Below are 20,205 nucleotides of genomic sequence, written 5' to 3'. Positions count from 1 at the left end.
CTCTTTCCACAAGTGGAGGCACTTCCTTTTGTTGGAAGGGACCTTCCCTCCCAATTGCAAGAGGCTCAGAGCCAGATCTGCGAGATCATGCAGAATTTCATTTTAGAGTTCCGAAAAACTGAAAGGCCTTTTAAAAGCGAGCCACTGAAACTTCCAGGGTTTTCTGTCTACCTGTTTTTACCCTGCCTCCTTTCTGCAGAGCTCAGGGTGTAGTACATATTCACCCTTCCCTAGGCTGTCCTCACAACAGTCCTGTGAAGTAGTCAAGCAGAGAACATGAACTTCATGGCTGAGTGGGTGTTCAAACCCAGGTCTCCCTGTCCAGCTCTGCCTACTGGCACTGATTTGCCGCAATGTAGCAGGTGTTGTGTTGCCAGTGCTGTACTGGAAGGCTTACACACACTTGAACACATGATGCTGTCTTGTACAAAGTCAGACCATTGGTTCGTCAAGGTCAGTATTATTGTCGAAGGCTTTCATGGCCGGAGAACGATGGTTGTTGTGGATTTTCCGGGCTGTATAGCCGTGGTCTTGGCATTGTAGTTCCTGACGTTTCGCCAGCAGCTGTGACTGGCATCTTCAGAGGTGTAGCACCAAAAGACAGAGATCTCTCAGTGTCACAGTGTGGAGAAGATGTTGGCAGGTAATTTATATCTACTCAGGAAGGTGGGTTTGGGCTGAGTAATCCTGTAAGAGTTTCCCAGGGTGTGGAATGCTATTGGAGGGAGGCTTCACTGTATCCTGAGGAGGTTCTTTTGCATATGGATTGGTGCTTGATATGCTAATCTTCTCTGCAGGGCTATTGTAGGATGTAGAGTATTTTGTTAGCCTGGTGTTTTTCAGGACTGGAAACCATGCTCTATTCATTCTTAAAGTCTCTTCTTTCCTGTTGAAATTGTGCTTATGCTTATGAATTTCAATGGCTTCCCTGTGCAATCTGAAGAAGTAGTTGGAAGTGTTGCCCAGTATTTTAGTGTGCTGGAATAGGATACTGTGTCCTTTTTGAGTTAGGCTATGTTCAGCCACTGCTGATCTTTCCGGATGGCCAAGTCTGCAGGGTCTTTCATGTTCTTTTATTCTTGTCTGGATGCTACGCCGTGTGGTCCCGATATAAACTTGTCCACAGCTGCAGGGTATGCGGTATACTCCTGCAGAGTAAAAGTGTTTTTGCCATATATCAAAGGAATCACTAATCAGATAGGAAAGCTTATGAAAAGCACAACTTACAAACAGTATTCAGACCCACCAGAAAAATACAACAGATGCTATGATCAGCAAAAGACAGTAGAGACCCCCTCACCTCAGCGGTGGCCGGGGTGGGGAATTCATTCCATGGAACTTCACCCTCCCTGCATGTATCGCGTTCCCCAAAGAGCATCTCCAACGGTCTGGGAATAATTCGCTTTACGGCAAAAGATTTGTCTCTGTCAGGCCAATCATGTTGAAAGGCATTTTTGTGTCTAAATCAACTGGCAAATAACCTCAAATAGCCAGCAGGTGGGGCTGTTGCTCTTTTCTGTATAAAATTTGTAGCCATGCTTGCTGCTTTATAAAGATCCAATTTCCTGAAAATTTCCTCCTTCTCACCAAAGATGAATAATATTTGTCCTTGGTAGTATTAAAATGGAGACATCCCACCCCCCACCCACCCCGAATCTGGAATGCTCTTAACATCTTTCAAATACAAAGTATAACCTACAAAATCCCATGCTTTCTGGTGTGTCAGTAAGATGAGAGAGGCTTTTAAAAAAGCGATCAGCGAACATGCGGATTTGTGAAATATCTATTGCGGTCTTGCCGATGTTGCGAGAACCTACTCTTAAAATTCTAGTGGGGTAGCCAGGTTAATCTGTCGTCGCCAGAGCATCAGGCACTCTTGGCACAAGTGTTTTGAGAGCCTGAGCCCATTTGCATCTGATGATGATCCTGGCGCCCTGAATGCAATACAGTGAATAAATGCCTTAGCTTTTAAGGTGCCATGACAATCAGTTCTTATCCTTTTTAAGATGCTCCCTGTGTGTTTATACTTGGGGCATGAAATATTTGTTCTCCAGGCTCTTGATGGTGGCCAGAAACTTCAGCCAGTGTTGCCCTGATTCGAAATCCAGGTGCTTTCTGTACCTAGTTTGGAAGTGTTCAGGGTGCCCCCCCTATCCCATTGCCAATAGGAAGCACCTGGTGCTGGCTGGTAGCACAGTACTGCAGACAGCTAGAAATGGTGGTGGTGGTGGTGGTGGGGGGGCTTCTAAAACTGTGGCTCAGGACTAGGGATGTGCGTTTCGGCATTCAGAATGCCGAAAGAATGCCGAAACAAAAGTGTTTCGGCTTCTTTCGGGGAATGCCGAAACGTTTCGGGGAATGCCGAAACGTTTCGGGTAGCCGAAAGAAAAAAGCCGAAACGTTTCGGGATTCTTTCGGCTTTCTTTCGGCTTTTCTATGGGAAAATGCCTCCGTCTTCCAGGACGCCTGGAGGAGGCATTTTCCCACCGAATAAGCCCAAAATTGGTGGGGACCTTCCTCTAACCCTTCTCTAACAACCACCCAAGTTTCAAACAGATTGGACTTTGGGGGGCCATGTTATGGCCCCCCAAAGCAGGTCCCCCCATCCTCCCATAAGAAAGCGAAGGAGCAGCATATTGTTAGCATGCTGCTGCTGATCTTTCTTCATTATTTCCTATGGGGAAAAAATGAAGAGGCAGGCTTCCTTTGCCAGGGGTGGCATTTTGCATGCAAAATGCCCCCCAGCCCTCAGGGGCCCTTCTCCCACCCCTCCTCCCACCCCCCACCAAGGCTCAGCCTGCTCCCACTTGGGGGGGCCATTTCATGGCCTCCCCAAGTAGGTGCTCTAATCTCTACCACTGACAGCTGGGGGAGGCTTGTGTTGCCAGGGGTGGCATTTTGCATGCAAAATGCCCCCCAGCCCTCTGGGGCCCTTCTCCCACCCTTCCTCCCACCCCCCACCAAGGCTCAGACTGCTCCCACTTGAGGGGGCCATTTCATGGCCTCCCCAAGTAGGTCCTCTCAGCCCCTAAAGTCCACCCCTTACAGCCCCACACAAACCCAATTCCCCCCAGCTGCCACACACAGACCCAAATCCCCACATTAGCCCCTCACAGACCCAAATCCACCCCCACCTGCCCCACACCCATAACCCCAGGAACAGGCTGGCAAAGGCCAGCCCTCTCCCTTTGTTCCCTATGCTGGGAACTTCTAAACTCTCTTTCCCTGGGCAATTCTGCACAGCCCAGGGGTGCCACAATGGTGGGCACACTTCTGAGTGCCAGCTGGTCCCTGTGAAAGAGCACCTGAACCACAGACACCCTCCCTCAAATTCCCCCACCACCTACAGAGATGGCTGGCCAGCCAGCCCCATTGTTCCCTATGATGGGAACCAACTGCACAACAAAGAATAAAACAAGAACAACACAAAATAAAGTTTTAAAAAAATTATATTCTCCCTTCCAAAGTACAAGTAGGCAAAGCATTATGACACATTACACCAGCAGTCCCCCACACAGAAAAATTAAAACAAAACTCACTTAACATCAGAGAATCACAAAGCATGATTCCTGTCAAAAACACTTTATTTCTTGAACAGCTTTAGGTTACACAGCAGGGGGGAACACCAAAGGGCATGGCAGCACTATCTTACACAAAAATAACACAACTCACTTAACATCAGAGAATCACAAAGCACAATTCCTGTTAAAAACACTTTATTTCTTGAACAGCTTTAGGTTACACAGCAGGGGGGAACACCAAAGGGCATGGCAGCACTATCTTACACAAAAATAACACACCTCACTTAACATCAGAGAATCACAAAAACACAATTCCTGGCAAAAACACTTTATTTCTTGAACAGCTTTAGGTTACACAGTAGGAGGGCACAACAGGGCATGATAGCAATGTACTACAAAAAATAATACAACCCACTTCACCGTTTTTGGGAGAAGGGCCCCAGAGGGCTGGGGGGCATTTTGCATGCAAAATGCCACCCCTGGCAACACAAGCCTCCCCCAGCTGTCAGTGGTAGAGATGAGAGCAGAGCACCTACTTGGGGAGGCCATGAAATGCCCCCCCCCCAAGTGGGAGCAGGCTGAGCCTTGGTGGGGGGTGGGAGGAGGGGTGGGAGAAGGGCCCCAGAGGGTTGGGGGGCATTTTGCATGCAAAATGCCACCCCTGGCAACACAAGCCTCCCCCAGCTGTCAGTGGTAGAGATTAGAGCACCTACTTGGGGAGGCCATGAAATGGCCCCCCCAAGTGGGAGCAGGCTGAGCGTTGGTGGGGGGTGGGAGGAGGGGTGGGAGAAGGGCCCCTGAGGGCTGGGGGGCATTTTGCATGCAAAATGCCACCCCTGGCAAAGGAAGCCTGCCTCTTCATTTTTTCCCCATAGGAAATAATGAAGAAAGATCAGCAGCAGCATGCTAACAATATGCTGCTCCTTCGCTTTCTTATGGGAGGATGGGGGGACCTGCTTTGGGGGGCCATAACATGGCCCCCCAAAGTCCAATCTGTCTGAAACTTGGGTGGTTGTTAGAGAAGGGTTAGAGGAAGGTCCCCACCAATTTTGGGCTTATTCGGTGGGAAAATGCCTCCTCCAGGCGTCCTGGAAGACGGAGGCATTTTCCCATAGAAAAAAGCCGAAAGAATGCCGAAATAATGCCGAAAGAATCCCGAAAGCCGAAAGCCGAAAGAGATTCTTGTTTCGGCTTTCGGCTTTAACGATAGAGAATCTTCTTTCGGCTTTCTACTTTCGGCTATAGCCGAAAATTTTTGGCTTGCACACCCCTACTCAGGACCTTTAAATTCCTGTTGCTTATATTTAAAGTATATCCATAGGATCCAAGATGGGTGATAAACAGTAAATAAAATAATACAGCATTTGTCTATTAAAATACATCATTAAAAGAAGTAAGTTAGGACTTGCTCAAGCTATCCCTTAAGCATTTTAGAAATGGCTCCCTTGCTGCCCTGACAGAAGGACCCAAAGGTCAGTGCCTACCTCAGTCCTTTTGGGAGGCTGATCAATAACAGTGGGGCAGCAACAGAAACGGTGCAGCCAGCAACAACTCATATCCTCAAGAGAGCATGTACTTAATTCTTTCAGAGTAGAATTTGTGTCCTGTTTTTTTAAAGGCCTATACCTCTTGATTTTTTAAAATGTGTGGATCCATCAAGATACAAAATCAGATTAATTACCTACCTAATTCTATTTGTACTGAGGGAAAGATGAACAGCGTCAACTGGCTACAAGTTTACGAGAACAGATTTCTTCTTCAGTGATACAGTTATTGTAAGGTGGTTTTATTATGTGATTTCTTATTTCAGGGAATCACACTAGGCAGAATTAAAGCTTCCTTTGATGCAGGTTCAAGCTGAGACACGCTTACTTCCTCACTGAGTAACTCGCCTCCAGCAAACTGGCATATAATTCTACTATACTTTCATTCGGATGCTGCACGCTTTCTTCTTGCAACTATATGTAGCCCATCACTTTGAGGACAGTTTCCTGTACAGCAGGGAAACGATGCTTGCCCCCCGAAGCTGTTTCTCTGAGCTGTGGGAATTGTCACGTTTGCAAGATGCTTGCATGTGAGTTGCTTCCGTGTGGAAAATCTCCATCCCAGCCCCACAGTTTTGGGGCAGTGCTGGACTGGGATGGGGGGCCAATTTTCTCTTGCATGAGCTCCAGTTCCAGTATAGGGAGCCTTTTGCAGATGTTATAGCATCACCCCCGTGGAAGTGTTTTTTGCTAGCAGCCACACCACCCATGTTAAAAGTGAAGCCTCAAGTCACCAAGAGCTTAATTTTCTGCCTTACTAGACCTCTGAAGGGACTGTGTGGGAGGGAAGGCAGCATGGAATAGCCTGATCTTGTCAGATCTCAGAAGCTAAGCAGGGTCAGTACTTGGATGAGCAACGGTCAAGGAAGGCTGCAGAGGAAGGCAACGGGAAGCCACTTCTGCATCTCATTTGCCTTGGAAGTGCCTTGCTAGGGTGGCCATAGGTTAGTTGTGTCTTGTCGACACACATGCATGCAAAGGACTGTGTCCATGCTTAGTTATCCTGAATGGGAGGGCTATTTGGGTCCTCCCCTGAGCGTTATGCCAATAGTGCAACCTCCCTGCCCCCAGCTCATTTACGTTCTTCCAGAGGATTTAAACAGGGGAGTTAATAATCTCAGTGAGGAAGACTAGAGAGGACCACTGGTGGTCATCAGAGGCTTTGGTCACAAACACACTCCCTCCTTCATGTTAGAGGCTGAAAACCGCCAGGCCCAAATACCTTCCTGGACTGTCATCCATGGCTACAAGTAGAAGGTTGTGGTAGTTCTCTGTAGGGCAGAACAAGCGAAAAGTTGCCTTCGGCAGTCTCCACTGGGAATATCACTCACAAGTGCACAGATGCATGTGCAGCAGCTATAGTTTTGCATGAGCAAATATGCAGCTTTGATAGAAGAGAAAGGAACACAGGGACACAAGCCCTTCCTTGGCCCTCTTATCCACCCTTTCCCTCACAGACTATCGTCCAGTATGCTGAGCTCAAGGAGGAGAGCAATCAACATTCTTATCAGTGGTCGGAGAAATTGATGTTGGGGGAGGCTGGGAAGGGAAACGCAGCAGCTCCACTTTGCTGCGTTGAGTTTGAGAAAATTGGCAGAGGAGGAGGAAGATCTAGTACGGAACAGATGGGTGCTATTGCTGTTTTCTTCCCTGGCAGCTCTTCCGATGTACGCTGTGGGTTTGGGGTAGCCTTCTAGCGCCGTACAGAGGGAGAAACGGCTTCTTGCGCTTCACTGTGGATTAAGTCCTCTACTTAGAGAGTGAGCCAGAGGCAAATGCTACTGGCTTTTCTCTTGAAAGTGACAAGTCATGCTGCAGTCAAGAGATGCAAAGCATTTTTCTTGTAGTTGATCTTATTTATATTTTTTAAGGAGGGACTTGCAGCAAAATGTTGAGGATTGTGGAGTCAGTTGTCTCCAACAGTTGTCACAGCCACTCTTCCCTGGTAGTGTTCCCCCATGTACCTAACCTTCCCTGTGGCTTGCCACTCCCAGGCAGCCATGAGCGGTACTCTTCCGCCTCCCTCCCTCCCTAACATCCTTGCCCTTAACCCCCTTCCTGCCAAAGATCCCAACTCTTCCTCACCATTTAACCTTCCCCTGCCAAATACCTTGACCCTTTTCTACCCTTTGCCCCCCTCCCTGTCTATAGGGATAGGGGCCCCAAATCTTCTGCTTTGGGTGCTGAAAACAGCCATACCAACAGCCAGGCAGGTGAGAGACACTACCCTTTAACTGTTGAGGGATTGAGAATTTTGCTTTCTCCGAGGCCTTGGCTCTCCAGTCCTTCCTGGGTTCTCCCTGGGATGTACCCACGTCCCAGTCAGTAATTCCAGACTCGGCTTGAAATATAAATCAAGTTTATTGAGTTATAGGAATGTTGCAAAGCATAAAGCATTCATACAGGAAACAGACACAAAACAAATAAACTTATTGTTGCTAACTAAAAGTCTGCCTATCTAAAACTTAAAAGCTTGCTAACGTAAGCATCTCTGGTTGGCATTGGTTGGATGTTCATCTTACCCGTCTGGTAGAATATGTGCCTTCTTCATGCTTAGTTGGTCCAGCATGGAGGCATGCTAAGGTGAGGGAACAGTGAAGTGGTTTTTTGGTTTACTGAGAAGCCATCTTCTCTAGAACTCGGTGCATCACCAAGCAACTCGAGAGCCAATCAGGGTAAAGCAGTTAACTGTTGTTGCAGCTGTGAGCACATTCAGGGAGGACAGAGAGGGCTTCCCTGAGACAGGTCTTTGAGGGTGACTCACTTGGGAACTGGGAGCTGGCTTGCAGGTGTTTAATTAGCTTAGCCAGCACTTCTAACATTAGACCAAGGCCTGAAAATACTTACACACTGAACCAAAGTTCTGCCATTCTTACTAGAATCCCGGCCTTAACTGGCAACTTCCATACACTGTCCAATACACTTCTTGTTTCCTTACATCTCTCAAAAACGGCTTCTCTCCTCCCATGCTCCTTACCTTGCAGTCTGGACTGTTGAGGTCTCACCACACACCAGTGCTGCCAGGGGCTGGGGCTCCACAATCCAGTACTGTTGCCCTTTTTTGCCCTTCTCTGTTTGTCCTGGAACGGCAGGGAGGGGGAAGAGTGGCCCCTGCCCTTCCAGTGGCATCTGGGAGCTTCCCCCAGCCCCACCTTGATGTCTTTCAGCCAAGCTGCCAAGGGCATGCGGTTACCGTGTGGGCCTGTGGGGCTGCTCCTGTGCAGGTACGCTTTTAAGGTTGGGTAGGTAAGTGGCGCCTGTTGTGTTCTGAAGTGGCCCTGATCCTCAGATATAAGCATCTGCGCGGTTGGGCTGCTCCAGAATTAGATACACGATTTTATTGTGGTGATGCCCCCTTTCTTACTCTGTTATGAAGTCAAGGCAGTATACAGGGAGGAATCTCCTGTCAAAGTGCTGACCAGATCCAGACTTGTTCAGCTACGGAAAGGCCTGCTGTATTGTGTGCCGTGAAGCCATACCTCTGATCTCCTCTTGAGAGTGGTTTTTTTAACTGCTTAAAAAAAGACTCCTGTTGGAGTAAAAGTGCAAGATTTGGAATGACACAAAGCAGGCAAAGTCTGGGTGAGAAGCTGCAGTTGTGGGCTTTACTGCAACAGAACAAGTGGCTTGTGACACACTAACGGCATGTTGGTTTTGGCAGGTGCTTTCCTTGGGCGGAGTGTGCGTTGTTAAATGCCTGTTGAGATGGAACAGGAAGATTTTTTCTGTAGAGATAGTTCTACAATTAAAAGAATTTGTTGAGTGATCACGTTAATGAGCTTGGATGGGTTTATTCATTTAATGTGCAGAGTCTTACAGATTCTGGTTGTGTCTCCTCTACCCACCGCTGCCTCTTTCTTAGTGGAATATGCAGAATATGCAGGCTAGATGGTTAGCCCTTGACTTCAATAGGACTGAATCCTACGAGACTAAATTGGTTTTAAGTATGTGATTTTTATGCTTTTTTTATGGTACATCTTGCATTCTCTTCCAAACACTTGGTATTGAGTGCATCTCTGTTCTCACCCTGGTTCTAAGTACATACGCTTTTGTAGGGTGTGCGCAGACACGTCTCTTCCACTTCAGATAGCGTGAGCTTCCTTTTAATATAACCATCTATGGAAAATGAGGCTTGTATGGAAGCGAGAGCAATGGCTGTGAATATGATTCACCGTTTTGGAGTCCTCTTTTTATTCCGAGCTTGAGAAAATACCAAGGGTTTTGCTTCCAGCTGTCATCGTCACAAAGATGTTTTAATAGGGCAGGCCATCTATGATCTCTTCTTTTTCACGCATTGACGTTGGTTGATGTTTCCAAGAGTACTTGGAAACCAGCTTCTCAAATTGGGAGTGAGGAATTGCTACCATTGGACTGTACTTGATCTTTTTGATTTGAGGAGATGGAGTGAATTAACTGCCTGCTGGTCTTTTTTGAGTGGAATGTCCATGGGTGTAATACAGAGTTAGCAAAACGGTGACTATAAACATCTCTAGTAGCGCATGATTGAGCATATGTTTCATAAACAGTCCTTCGCTATTCCTCAAAATGTTCTCTTTAGGTGAAGGTCTTTCAGCTAAAACCCATTTGTTATTTTTCCTCACTGAAATCTGCATAAATGTTGTGCCACAGGGACCTTCTCCCCCCCCACCCCCACCTTGTAATTTTTTGCAGTTTTTTTTTCACCCTATATTTTGCAAGAGAGAACCTGAAATGGTTCTGTTCAGCATCACTGAACCTGTTTTTTGGTTTCCTGTCACAGATGGCAACAGCCTCTTTGACTCCATGGCGAGTGGCATGCGTCTCATCGTGAGCTGCATCTCCTCCTTCCTGATACTATCCCTGCTGCTGTTCATGGTCCATCGGCTGCGACAGAGGCGTCGGGAGCGCATCGAGTCCTTGATTGGGGCAAACCGTAAGTTGCAGCACTCTGGGAGCCGAGCTGTCCCAGGCGTCGACTACTTGCTTTACGTCAAGAATTAGCAGGAGCCTTGCGGCATGAGCCGTTGTGGAGCACAGCCTGCTTTATTGGAGGCATCTTAGGCATGCCTTTGAAGTGGCTCTAGTCCAAAAAGCCTTACGCCACAGTAAGGATCAGCTGGTCTTTATGGTGCCACAGGACTATGTGTGCTGCAGCAAGCTAATGCAGCTGTCCCTCAACAATTAATTTTTGTCTTCAGATGTTGTTGAGTTGTTTGCACTCTGTTTCTCAGGCCCACTTCTCTGTCATAGACCAAAACAACTTAAGCTAAATTCTGAAGTGGTAGACCAGTCTGCACCACTACAGGTTACACATCGAAAAAACAACAACAGGCTTTTTATGTAGAAAACTAGCAGAGGAGGCTTCCTTCATCTGCTAGATTTCTGTATACTTAGAGGATTTGGTTTTGGCATGGAAGACCACTCAGTGGCATGAATGCTTGCGTGCTGTCTGAAACAGTGCAGCCTAAATACGGATTTATGATCTTGGAGAGAAACACAGAATAGGGGTGGTTAAGGAAGGGAGTGAAGGAAGGCGATCAGGAAAGCATTTTAAGGTAGCAAGTAGAGTCCTTCAGAAGCCCATGTAGATTTTGGGGTGGAACTTCTAAGTCGTGTTGTCATTGCTGAACTGAGCTTTTGAAAAGGAGTTTTGTGAGCACCCTTTTTAGGTGCAGAATGAATGGCAAAGGAGACTATGCTGTAACAAGATGTTTTGATTTTGATTCTTTCCTCTTCACCCCAATCCCCAGTGCACCATTTCAACTTAGGCCGCAGGATGCCTGGTTTTGATTATGGCCCGGATGGTTTCGGAACTGGCCTCACTCCGCTGCATCTTTCTGACGATGGGGAAGGCGGGGCGTTCCATTTCCACGATCCTCCTCCGCCCTACACGGCTTACAAATACCCGGATATTCAGCATCCAGATGACCCTCCTCCCCCTTACGAGGCTTCCATCAACCCGGATGGCATCCTTTGTTCTCCCCCAGGTACTCCACCAGTGTGTCACCGTGGCCTAATAAAAGTGCTGTATTTTTGTCGTTTTGCTGGCATTGTGCTCTGCACATCCCGCTCTGCTACAGTTAGTTCTTTATTGGGCTCTTAGTTCTTTTATTTATTTCTTTGCAAGTTTCCTGCTTGCAGACTTCTGGAAGCATCTGGCGAGCTGTTATAGGGAGCAGGATGTGGGGATAGATAGGCTACTCTTATGCGCCACATGAAGGATGAAATAAATTCAGGGAGGCCAGGTCTACTTGACTAACCTTGACCTAATGATCCCTGTGCTTCTGGTAGATCCAGTGCAGTCCGGAGAACAGAACGATGTGACTTGGGGTGTGGTCTGGGAAGGGGCTGAGGCTCAGTAGTAGCGCCTCTGCTTTGCATGCGGAAGGTCCCAGGTTCAGTTCTCAGCACCTGTGGTTCAAAGGATCATGCGGGAAGGGATGTGAAAAATCCCAACCCGAGATTCTGGGGAGCTGCTGCCAGTCTGAGTAGGAAATACTGACCTCAACGGACTAACAGTATGATTGAGTATAAGGCAGCTTCATGTATGTCCTTGCGTACTGAGTCTTGAATTGTACAACAGCTCACTGGAACAGCTGCTGATGTAAACAGTTCTGGGAGGGGAAGGCCAGGCGATCCTGTGGCAGTGCAGTTTTCTCTTGGTGCGGCTGGCAGGCGGATGGGAGGAGTAATGGGAAGAATAATGCTCACTTGCTTTGCATGGTCGTTGTAAGAATGACAGCAAGCTGTAATATACAGTAAACCCGTTGAACACTTGGAAACTTTATATCAGTACATAATGAGCGTAGCTGTTGAATGTGATGATGCCCTTGCCTCCCTGACGCCTTCTTGCCATTTTTTTTCTAGGTGGAGTTCATTCCCAGACAGGACTGAACAGCCAGCCGTCGCTAGGAAACAGCGACGTATCACCACAACTCACAGAAGAGTCGCTTCCTCCTTCTCTCGGCCCTTCCCCAGTCGAACTGGAAGACTCTGCCGACAGTAGCACCCTCCTTGTACCGCCTGACACGCCCTTAAGCGAAAGCGCACCGGCAGAGACTCTTGCAGGAAGCCGGCACAGTCACTGTTCCCTGAATACCGTTGTATAAAGGAAAATAAAAAGCTTCCTGCCGGTCAGAAATAAATTTGAGCAACTGTTTGCACACCAGAGATACAGATGGACGATCATCGGTGGACCGAACTTCAGAAATAAGCTCCACTTCTTTGTTTCCTTTTTGAACACTATTCTTCTGTTCTAGTTTAGAATCGTGCCTCTTGGCTCTTGCTGTCATTCTCCATACTGGTTGGGTTGCCCTCTTAAAAAAATGGATCGTAGAAGCTGCACTCCCCCCCCCCCCCCACTGGCTATGGGGAAAAAAGTAAAGGATTTTTTTTTAAAAAACTTTATTTTTAAAGAGGAAAGGAAAAAGCGTAGAATGCTTTTGTTGTCCCTCTCCCTTCTCCTTTTACATTACAGAAAGGAAACCATGAAGAATTGTCACGTAGAGAGACTTAAAAGAACCCAGAACTTCAGGACTGCAGTATCTGGGAAGCAGGTGTTGAAGAAGAATGTTGCGAGTAGCCAGCTGTTACGGAATCTCTGACTGTCTCCTTGTTCTTATGCTCAGTCCTCAAGCAGAGAAGGCTGGAGTCTGGTGCTGCCAGGTTGTCTTTTTTTTCTTTTTCTTTTTGGAATAAAATAATGATCCCTGGCAGATTGAAGCACGAGCCGAAGACAGGCTCTGAGACACAGTTTGATCATCATGTAGCTTCCACCACTGTTTTGAAAGAGGGTACCCCATGAGGGTAAAAGAGTATGAATACTTGGGTAGGGTTTTTGGGGGGTGGTGTGCAAAGTACAGAGAGCCTGGTGTGGATTTGGCAAGTAACAACCTGTTTTGCTTTCCTGTAACCCTGCAAGTCTTGTACTGTGGCTGGTAAACGTGGTGTCCTGCAAACAAATGCAGGCCTCTAACAGACTCTGTGCATTTTTAGGTACACGAGCGTTTGGGTGGGGGGTGGGGGGAGATGGCGGTGTGGGAATAACCCCATAGCTGTTTAAACAATATCACTCAGTTTGAGCAGTCAGTCCAGGTCCTTCTCTTCCCCTCCCTCATCCTTCACAATTCTGGTTTTCATTTTAAATTGTTTGTTTTCCTCACTTAGGGCCAAACTTTACGTTTTTGGGCAAGTTGGGTTGGGGTTTCCCAGACCCAGGGCTTTTTTTCAGCTGGAACGCGGTGGAATGGAGTTCTGGAACCTCTTGAAAATGGTCACATGGCTGGTGGCCCCGCCCCCTGATCTCCAGACAGAGGGGAGTTTAGATTGCTCTCCACACCGCTCCGCGGAGGGCAATCTGTCTGGAGATCAGGGGGCAGGGCCACCAGCCATGTGACCATTTTCTCCGAGGGCAACCCACTGAGTTCCACCACCTCTTTTCCCAGGAAAAAGCTCTGTCCAGACCCAACTTGCTTTTTCTGCTGTCACGCAGTAGCTGTGGGGAAAGGCATTTCTAAGGTTCCTAAGAGCTCAGTTCTGCTTGGAACTTCAGTGTGGGGGGAGGAAGGCAGGGCCTCTGCTCACCCCCATGCCGCAGTTCCAAGCAGAATCCGGACTCCTGGGAACCTTAAAAATGCTTTTCCCTGCAGCTGCTGCGTGACAGCAGAGAAAGTGAGTCAAGTACAGGAGACTCCATCCCAGCTTACCAAAAAACGTAATATGTAGTTTGGCCCTACACAGTGAGGTTCATCCAAGCCTTAAACTATCATCTTAAAATTGGACGGCAAAGAATATGATCTCACGTGTTAACATGGCAGTGAACATTGCGGCTAATGACCTTTGCTCATTGGTTGCAGCCGGGAAATTGGAATCAAAGGTTTGCCTGTTTCTGCCTTCATCGGCTTGGGTACCTGGTCTTTTGCAGAGCTGTCTCCAAATCCGAGAACTTAACCTGGTTTGACAGGAGGAGGTTGTGTGGAATGTGTGTTCCTGTTGCCTTATGAAGGGCAGTAAGCCTGGAGGGATCAGGACGAAGTGTTAACAGGACACGAGCACTCCTCGAGACAAGTTGCACTTGCCATCCAGCCTAGCTGGCTCTGAACCTGACTTGCCAGGATGCCATCCTGCTTTGGCCCTCCCCGTTGTGTAAACACTCCTTCAGATTTGCTGTCCTTCTGTGTATTATATTGAGGGCGGGTGGCTCTTGGTCCGATTCCTCTGTGGGGGCTTGTGATGTTGTACGCCACACAAGCTGGGAGAACACAGCTCCTTGGCGGAGCGCATGCTGAGGGCTCCGGGTTCAGTCTGTAGTGAAAAGTATCTCTAGTTGCCCAGCTGGGAAAAGAACCTAGAAGACTACTGCCATAGTAGGTGGTGCTGGGCTGGATGGTTCCAGATTCTGCTTAGGTTTAAGGCAGCTTCATATGTTAATGTATCATTTGATGGTTGCCCGTGAACAATCGTAAACCCATTGGAGACAATTGGCAGTGCAGCAATCATGCTAATGTTTAAGCACATTAGGGAATCACTGCTAGGAAATCCCATTCATGAGGTTGGTATAGACTTGGCCATAGGCTAAAGTTGGCTAGAATCACTCTGTGGCTTTCCCCCCGCAGCTCAGCTGACTCTGCAGAAGTTGCCCCCCTGGAAGTAACAGTGGAACTTTGTCTTACAAAAAGATCCCACATTCAGTGAGCAGACTTCAGGACTAGAAGTCATGGGTGCTGTTTTGCATGGTGGCCCAGCAAGCTGGATGTGATGCCTTCACGAGACAAAGGCCCTTGTTAAATCTGTTTGGGGTGGTTGTAGAAATTGCTGCACGAATGGAGAATGTCAGTCCTGTGGATCCCCACCCCGGCTGCCTTGAACGCGCGGTACAAAGTGAGGGGAGCAGTTCTTCGCCCAGAGGACTTACAACAGCTTTGGGTTTGTGAACTGTCAAGTGCTGAGTTGTTGGGTGGCTGGGCAGCTGCGAGTGGAGTCCTGTGTTCAGCGTCTGGTGATTTCCTGAGCGTTTCTGAAGTATGAAAATAAAAGCGGGTTTTGTGCGTTTTTAGCACACTCATAAGTTTTATACATTGTAGGTACTGACTTTTTTCTTTAGTTTTATATGTGTGCGTGTGTGTGTGAGAGAGAGAAAGAGAGTGAGAGAGAGAGAGAGAGTGAGAGAGAGTGAGTGTGTATGCGTGTGTTCCAGATGGAGAATATACCTACATATACTGCAGTTTGTGAGCTCGTGCAAAGTGCCGCAGCAAATGCCGAGGTAGGAGCCGTGGTGTTTGGATTCACTGTACAGTAGAACCAGGGCGTGGCCAGTGCACCACTGGGCAAAATGGAAATCCCACGGTGCTATATTAGGCTTAAATTTCAAACCTCTTACGCACTGGGCTTTATTTCCTTTTTTCCCTCCAGAGTTTGAACGTTTACTTTCTCTATTTTCCCTGAGAGTAGTATTGAGGAACCTCATCTGGAGGCTTGTGTTAGCAATCCAACTGAGCATCACAACTGATACTGTCATACACAGCTGAATCGTGCGTATTTCAGTGTGGTTGTGGATTGCTTGTGCAGCTTATCTGGGGAGGAAAGGGGAAAGTCGTGTGGCTGCTTACTTCTGGATAGCATGGCCACCCCTGGGAAGGAAGCAGCCTCTTGAAATCTTTCCAGGTGGCTTGGTTTAGTTTTGCTGTTCTCTTTTCACTTGAAGGTCCTGGAGCTTTCCAGGTTGTGTCCAATGACCTCCTTCCACCACCCCTGCTTTGGTCAGAGGGAGGCCATTAGCTCCAACTGGTTCCCTTCTGTTGGTGACGCTCATTCAGCAGTAAAGATTCTGTGTGACCTTTTGTCGCGAGCAGCTGATTTGGGCTCACTCTGTAGCAAGTGCATTTGCACATTAAAAGTCTCTTGGGTTTGGTCTTTGTAGCTGCGGTTTCAGCAAGTTTGCAGACTTGATCTAAGAGTTCAGGACCAATTCGAGTAAGGTGACAACATTGGAGTGCAGTTGACTCTGTCTCAGAAGGACTAAACGGAAGAGCGCTTGCGACATTTCTGTTGTGAACAATGATGGAGCAGGGGCATTATACTTTGGAGGGAGGGACCTATTTTACCTCTTTTTTTTATGATAGCCCCTTGATTCAAGGAAGTGACAATAGATTACACATTACTGCTATCACGCAGAGCTCTATGTGATGACTGTCACATTAAACTTTGCAAATTAAACCCCCAACAACAAAGATGTACTAGGAAGGAAGTTTTTACTGGCTGTGAGGATAAGATGGTGGGGATTATTGTTTGTTTCTAGAAGCAAAAATGATTAAAAAGTAGGTGTGAAAATATTCAAGGAACGCAGAATTCCATATAGGGATGTTGTACTAACTTTGAGTCTGCAGACTGTGCTTTGGGTGCCATCCTGCCAGAGTTAAATGCTTGTATCTCTCATTCATTTGAATGGGAAAGAATATACCTGCATCTTTGCCCATTGGATTAAATGGAACTTTGTTTGGATCATGGCTCTTTCTCCTTTTATTCAGTGCTGTGCCCCCCCTTTCCCTTTCAAAGCAACTTAAAATATGTGTTTTCCTGTTACCAAAATTTGATGCTCTGTCTTGAATGGAAAAATTGAGTGACTTTTCATATTGGGGCTGCAGTGTTCAATCAGTTAATTGGCGAAATTATCCAGTTAAGAATATGAATACATTTTAAACTTGAACATTTTTTGAATGAAAAATGCCTCCCTAACCAAGCAACAGATTTTAAAAGTCTTAAGTCTTTACAAAACCTGCAGATAACCAATTACATCTTGGAGGAGGCATTCCTTTTTGTGTGATAGAAAAGTGGGAATACTTCTTTGAAGACAGGTGCCCCATCTGAAAACAAAGCATGCCTTTTTTTTTTTTAAGAGTTGACTTGTTTTTCTTGCACAACTTTGTGCAGGCTTAGTTATGCAACAGGATCTTTCATCACTTTTAAAAAACCAGGTGACAGCTCTAGTTATCGACAAGTGAGCAGTGTTAATTGCCTATGTGACATGGGAACACATCCCAGATCTTTTTCATTGAAGAACTTGGCTGCAGTCCTATGCATTCCCCTCTTACGGGTACAGATGAAGCCAGCCAGCTTGCCAGAGGTATGCACCAAAGATCAGGAGTGAAAGGGTGCTTGGCTTTTGGCTCTTAGCCTCTAGCTTGTCCCTGGTGGGTCTTGGCGCTTCCAGGAGCACCGACGCATGACGCCAAGCACTATAATAGTCAAAAGCAGAACTTGAGGCCCAGAAGACTGGGAATGGACAACAGACACTTTAGAAGGAGGCTTCCATTTGATACCCATTGACAAGTCCTCCTGGGCAGACTGTATTTCCCTGTGCCCCACCAGTAGTAGCAGGCTGCTGCTGGTGGGATTTTATAGCATGTACCTGGGCATATGTATGTAAGGGTGAGGTAGGTGAGGAGTTGCTAGTGAGGGTACTGGTATGAGGAGAACAGGCTGGTGAAGGGGAGAAAAGGGTTGTCAAGCGGTGACCGTCTTTCCAGTCCCTCTCTTATAAAGCATTCCTCATCCTTGATTTAATACGAAGTGAGGAGGCTGGCCAGGTACATATAACAGAAATCTCGGCCTGATCCTTACCTGCACAGGTGAAGTGTGTGACAACCAGAGGCAGGGCTTTTTTGGTGGTGGCACCTTTCCTTTGGAATGCCCTCCCCCTTGAGGCTTGCCTGGCTTCTACTTTATTCCCCTTTAGGTGCCAGGCCAAAACCTTTCTCATTACCCAGGCTTTTAACTGAAGATTTCCAATTTTTAAAAGCTGTTTTAGGGTCTGCTCCTAGCCTGAGGACTATCAACTTTGTTTTAGATCACTCTATTCATGTGCTTTTATGCAGTGGCTTGCTTTTACTGGCTATTTTTATTGGCATGCTTTTGTTGATTTTATTGGCTTTGTTTTTGTCTTGTTAATATTTGAAGTTTCTATTGTTGTTTGCTTAGATCTCATACTGTTTTATTATTCTGTTTTATTTCACAAAATGCATAACCTGCCTTTCTGCCTTCATAAGGACTGGGAAGGCAACATACACATTTTCTAAAGAAGAAAAAAACCAGCGATGAGCCTGAACATTTCTGAGAATTCCCTGCTGAACAGTCTCTGGGCGTGACCAAAGGAGAGAGTCAAAATTCCATTGTTCCTTTGACACAGATTTTTGCCCTGAGCTTCAGTTTATTAGAGTACCTTTTGGGACACAGCTCTCTCGTATGCTGACTGCCTCAGGGACAGTCTTATTTGGCATGGAGACCAGTCTCCCATTATAGTCTGGGACAGTGTTCCCTACTGCCTGTACTTGGCTGTATGGTCCATTAATAATAGCATTCTTCTTTTCAATGAGGTGCACCTCCACTGAGGATCTCTGCATGAATACATCCCTTCCCAGTTTGGAAACTGGGGGAGGGGGCAGCCAACAGGCACCGCTGCACCACACATTCTCTGTTCATTTCAATGTGGTTGGTTGTGGGGTGGGTTTCTCCACTCTGCTTGTTAGACTTTTCCCTGCCTTGATCGGTAAACATCGGTTGGTGAGAGAGATGGCAGCCATGTTCCAAACTGGGTTCTACGACCAGTTCATTTTTTCAGCTGGATTTTGTCTAGCAAGCAAGGGCTAAGTGAAAAACAGAGGGCTGAATGTTTTCAGTGCAAAATAGGAGCTCCTGCTGGGGGAGATCACAACCTCCACCCCCACATGCACATTTCTCCTTTTTTTCTGCCGGTGTTTCTAAATGCCATTTCTTCCCATTTTCATCCTAGACGCCAGAGTGCGAGCAGAAAGGTATTGCCTTCACCCTGTTTTCACTTCATACACCACACAGCCAAGTTTCCTTGGCTATAGGTGGCGGTATGAATATAAAATGGAGAGAAGGCATTGTGTTTCCTTTTCCCACTCTCGTATTGTTAGAGAAGCTTGTGGAACAAAATGCCACCTGGCATCAGTGGCAAATGTGAGCACTTGGCCCCCTGCTTTGAAGTCCCATTAAAAAACCCACCCAGAATCTCCCTTCTCCCAGTTTTTGTGCTGGGCTAAGGTGCCCCCTTGTCCTTGCGAGCATGAAGAGCTGGTTCTCATTTCTTTGGGCCACTTCTTTCAGGTATGGGTAATGGCGGATCTTTTGTGACCACACTTGAGTCCTGTACACTGAATGCTAGACTTCTGTATGCCTGGGAGGCATGTTCTGTGTGTGTGTGTGCGTGGTGCGTGTATGCATGAACAAATGAATGAGGGCCTGCTTTTTCCCTTTCGGAAATCCTGTACAGCCACGGCTGGGATTGCAGACTCCTTGTGCGTCATTGATTTGGGACTGGATATAATTGTGGCAGTGTGTGTATAAAAAGATTTTGATATTCCATGAAATACTATGTAGAAATGAAATTTGATACTGTAATAATTTGGTCTCTGTGACATTTTATGTTTCAATGTTTTAAATCTTTTTGGGTGGAGTTAGGAGACTTGAGGAGGAGGAGGAGGGTGGGATGGGATTGGGTTGACACTAATCTTTTATTTTTCTCAAGATGCTGTGAGAAACATTTCATCCAAATGCCAAATAAATTGTTTTCTGTAAAGAGGAACCCATTTGCTGTGTTTGGGTTATGTGTGTCCCTCCCCCTTTAAACGGCTTATCCTGGGCACAGAACCTAAAGAGAACTTCTTGGGGGGAGGGGGGGCTTCAACTTCTGCATCTTCACATTCATCACTAAAGACCAAATGAAAACGATATATGGACCAAACAGCCTGGTTGGGCAAAATGCAAGGTTCTTTACAGAGTCCAGCAAGGAAGTGGAAGATCTTTGAGTGAGTATATTGTAGCAAACAGAGAATATGGTCTGGGAGATCTAGGTTAGACTCCTACTTTTGACACATCTCAAGCTTGGTTTTTACACACACGAGAATAAGAATGGATTGTGTCACATCAGACTGCAGGTATTGGCTTTCGATTTGGAATGCTCATGTTAAAAAAAAAATCATGCCAGTAGAAAAACTTGCACAGAGGGGCTGTGCTACGTACTCTGTTCTAGTGGTTTCCTGTTTGCAGGGGATTTTAATGCATTCCCCAGTGCGATGAGCCACCTGTAGGAGAAGTGGAGAAGTCCATTCTTATCACTCACTCATTTGGGTACAAGTTGTTTA

The 20,205-nt window shown here is 46.8% G+C and overlaps 1 protein-coding gene across 1 annotated transcript in view; it reads left to right on the top strand.

The window, feature by feature from the left end:
* DGCR2 (DiGeorge syndrome critical region gene 2) overlaps positions 1-19,640 on the top strand; it is an 84,501-nt gene extending 64,861 nt beyond the window's left edge. Inside the window, exons 8-10 of the mRNA XM_054996082.1 lie at positions 9,825-9,977; positions 10,795-11,031; positions 11,912-19,640. Coding sequence (XP_054852057.1) covers positions 9,825-9,977; positions 10,795-11,031; positions 11,912-12,153 — 632 coding nt within the window. The 3' untranslated portion in view covers positions 12,154-19,640. The remainder of the gene's footprint in view (positions 1-9,824; positions 9,978-10,794; positions 11,032-11,911) is intronic.
* Positions 19,641-20,205: the final 565 nt, after the last annotated feature.

The sequence above is a fragment of the Eublepharis macularius genome, chromosome 13 (genome assembly GCF_028583425.1).
Source record: "Eublepharis macularius isolate TG4126 chromosome 13, MPM_Emac_v1.0, whole genome shotgun sequence".
Classification (NCBI taxonomy): domain Eukaryota; kingdom Metazoa; phylum Chordata; class Lepidosauria; order Squamata; family Eublepharidae; genus Eublepharis; species Eublepharis macularius.
Note: the sequence above shows the minus strand (reverse complement) of the source record. Positions and strands in the feature narration are given on the sequence as shown.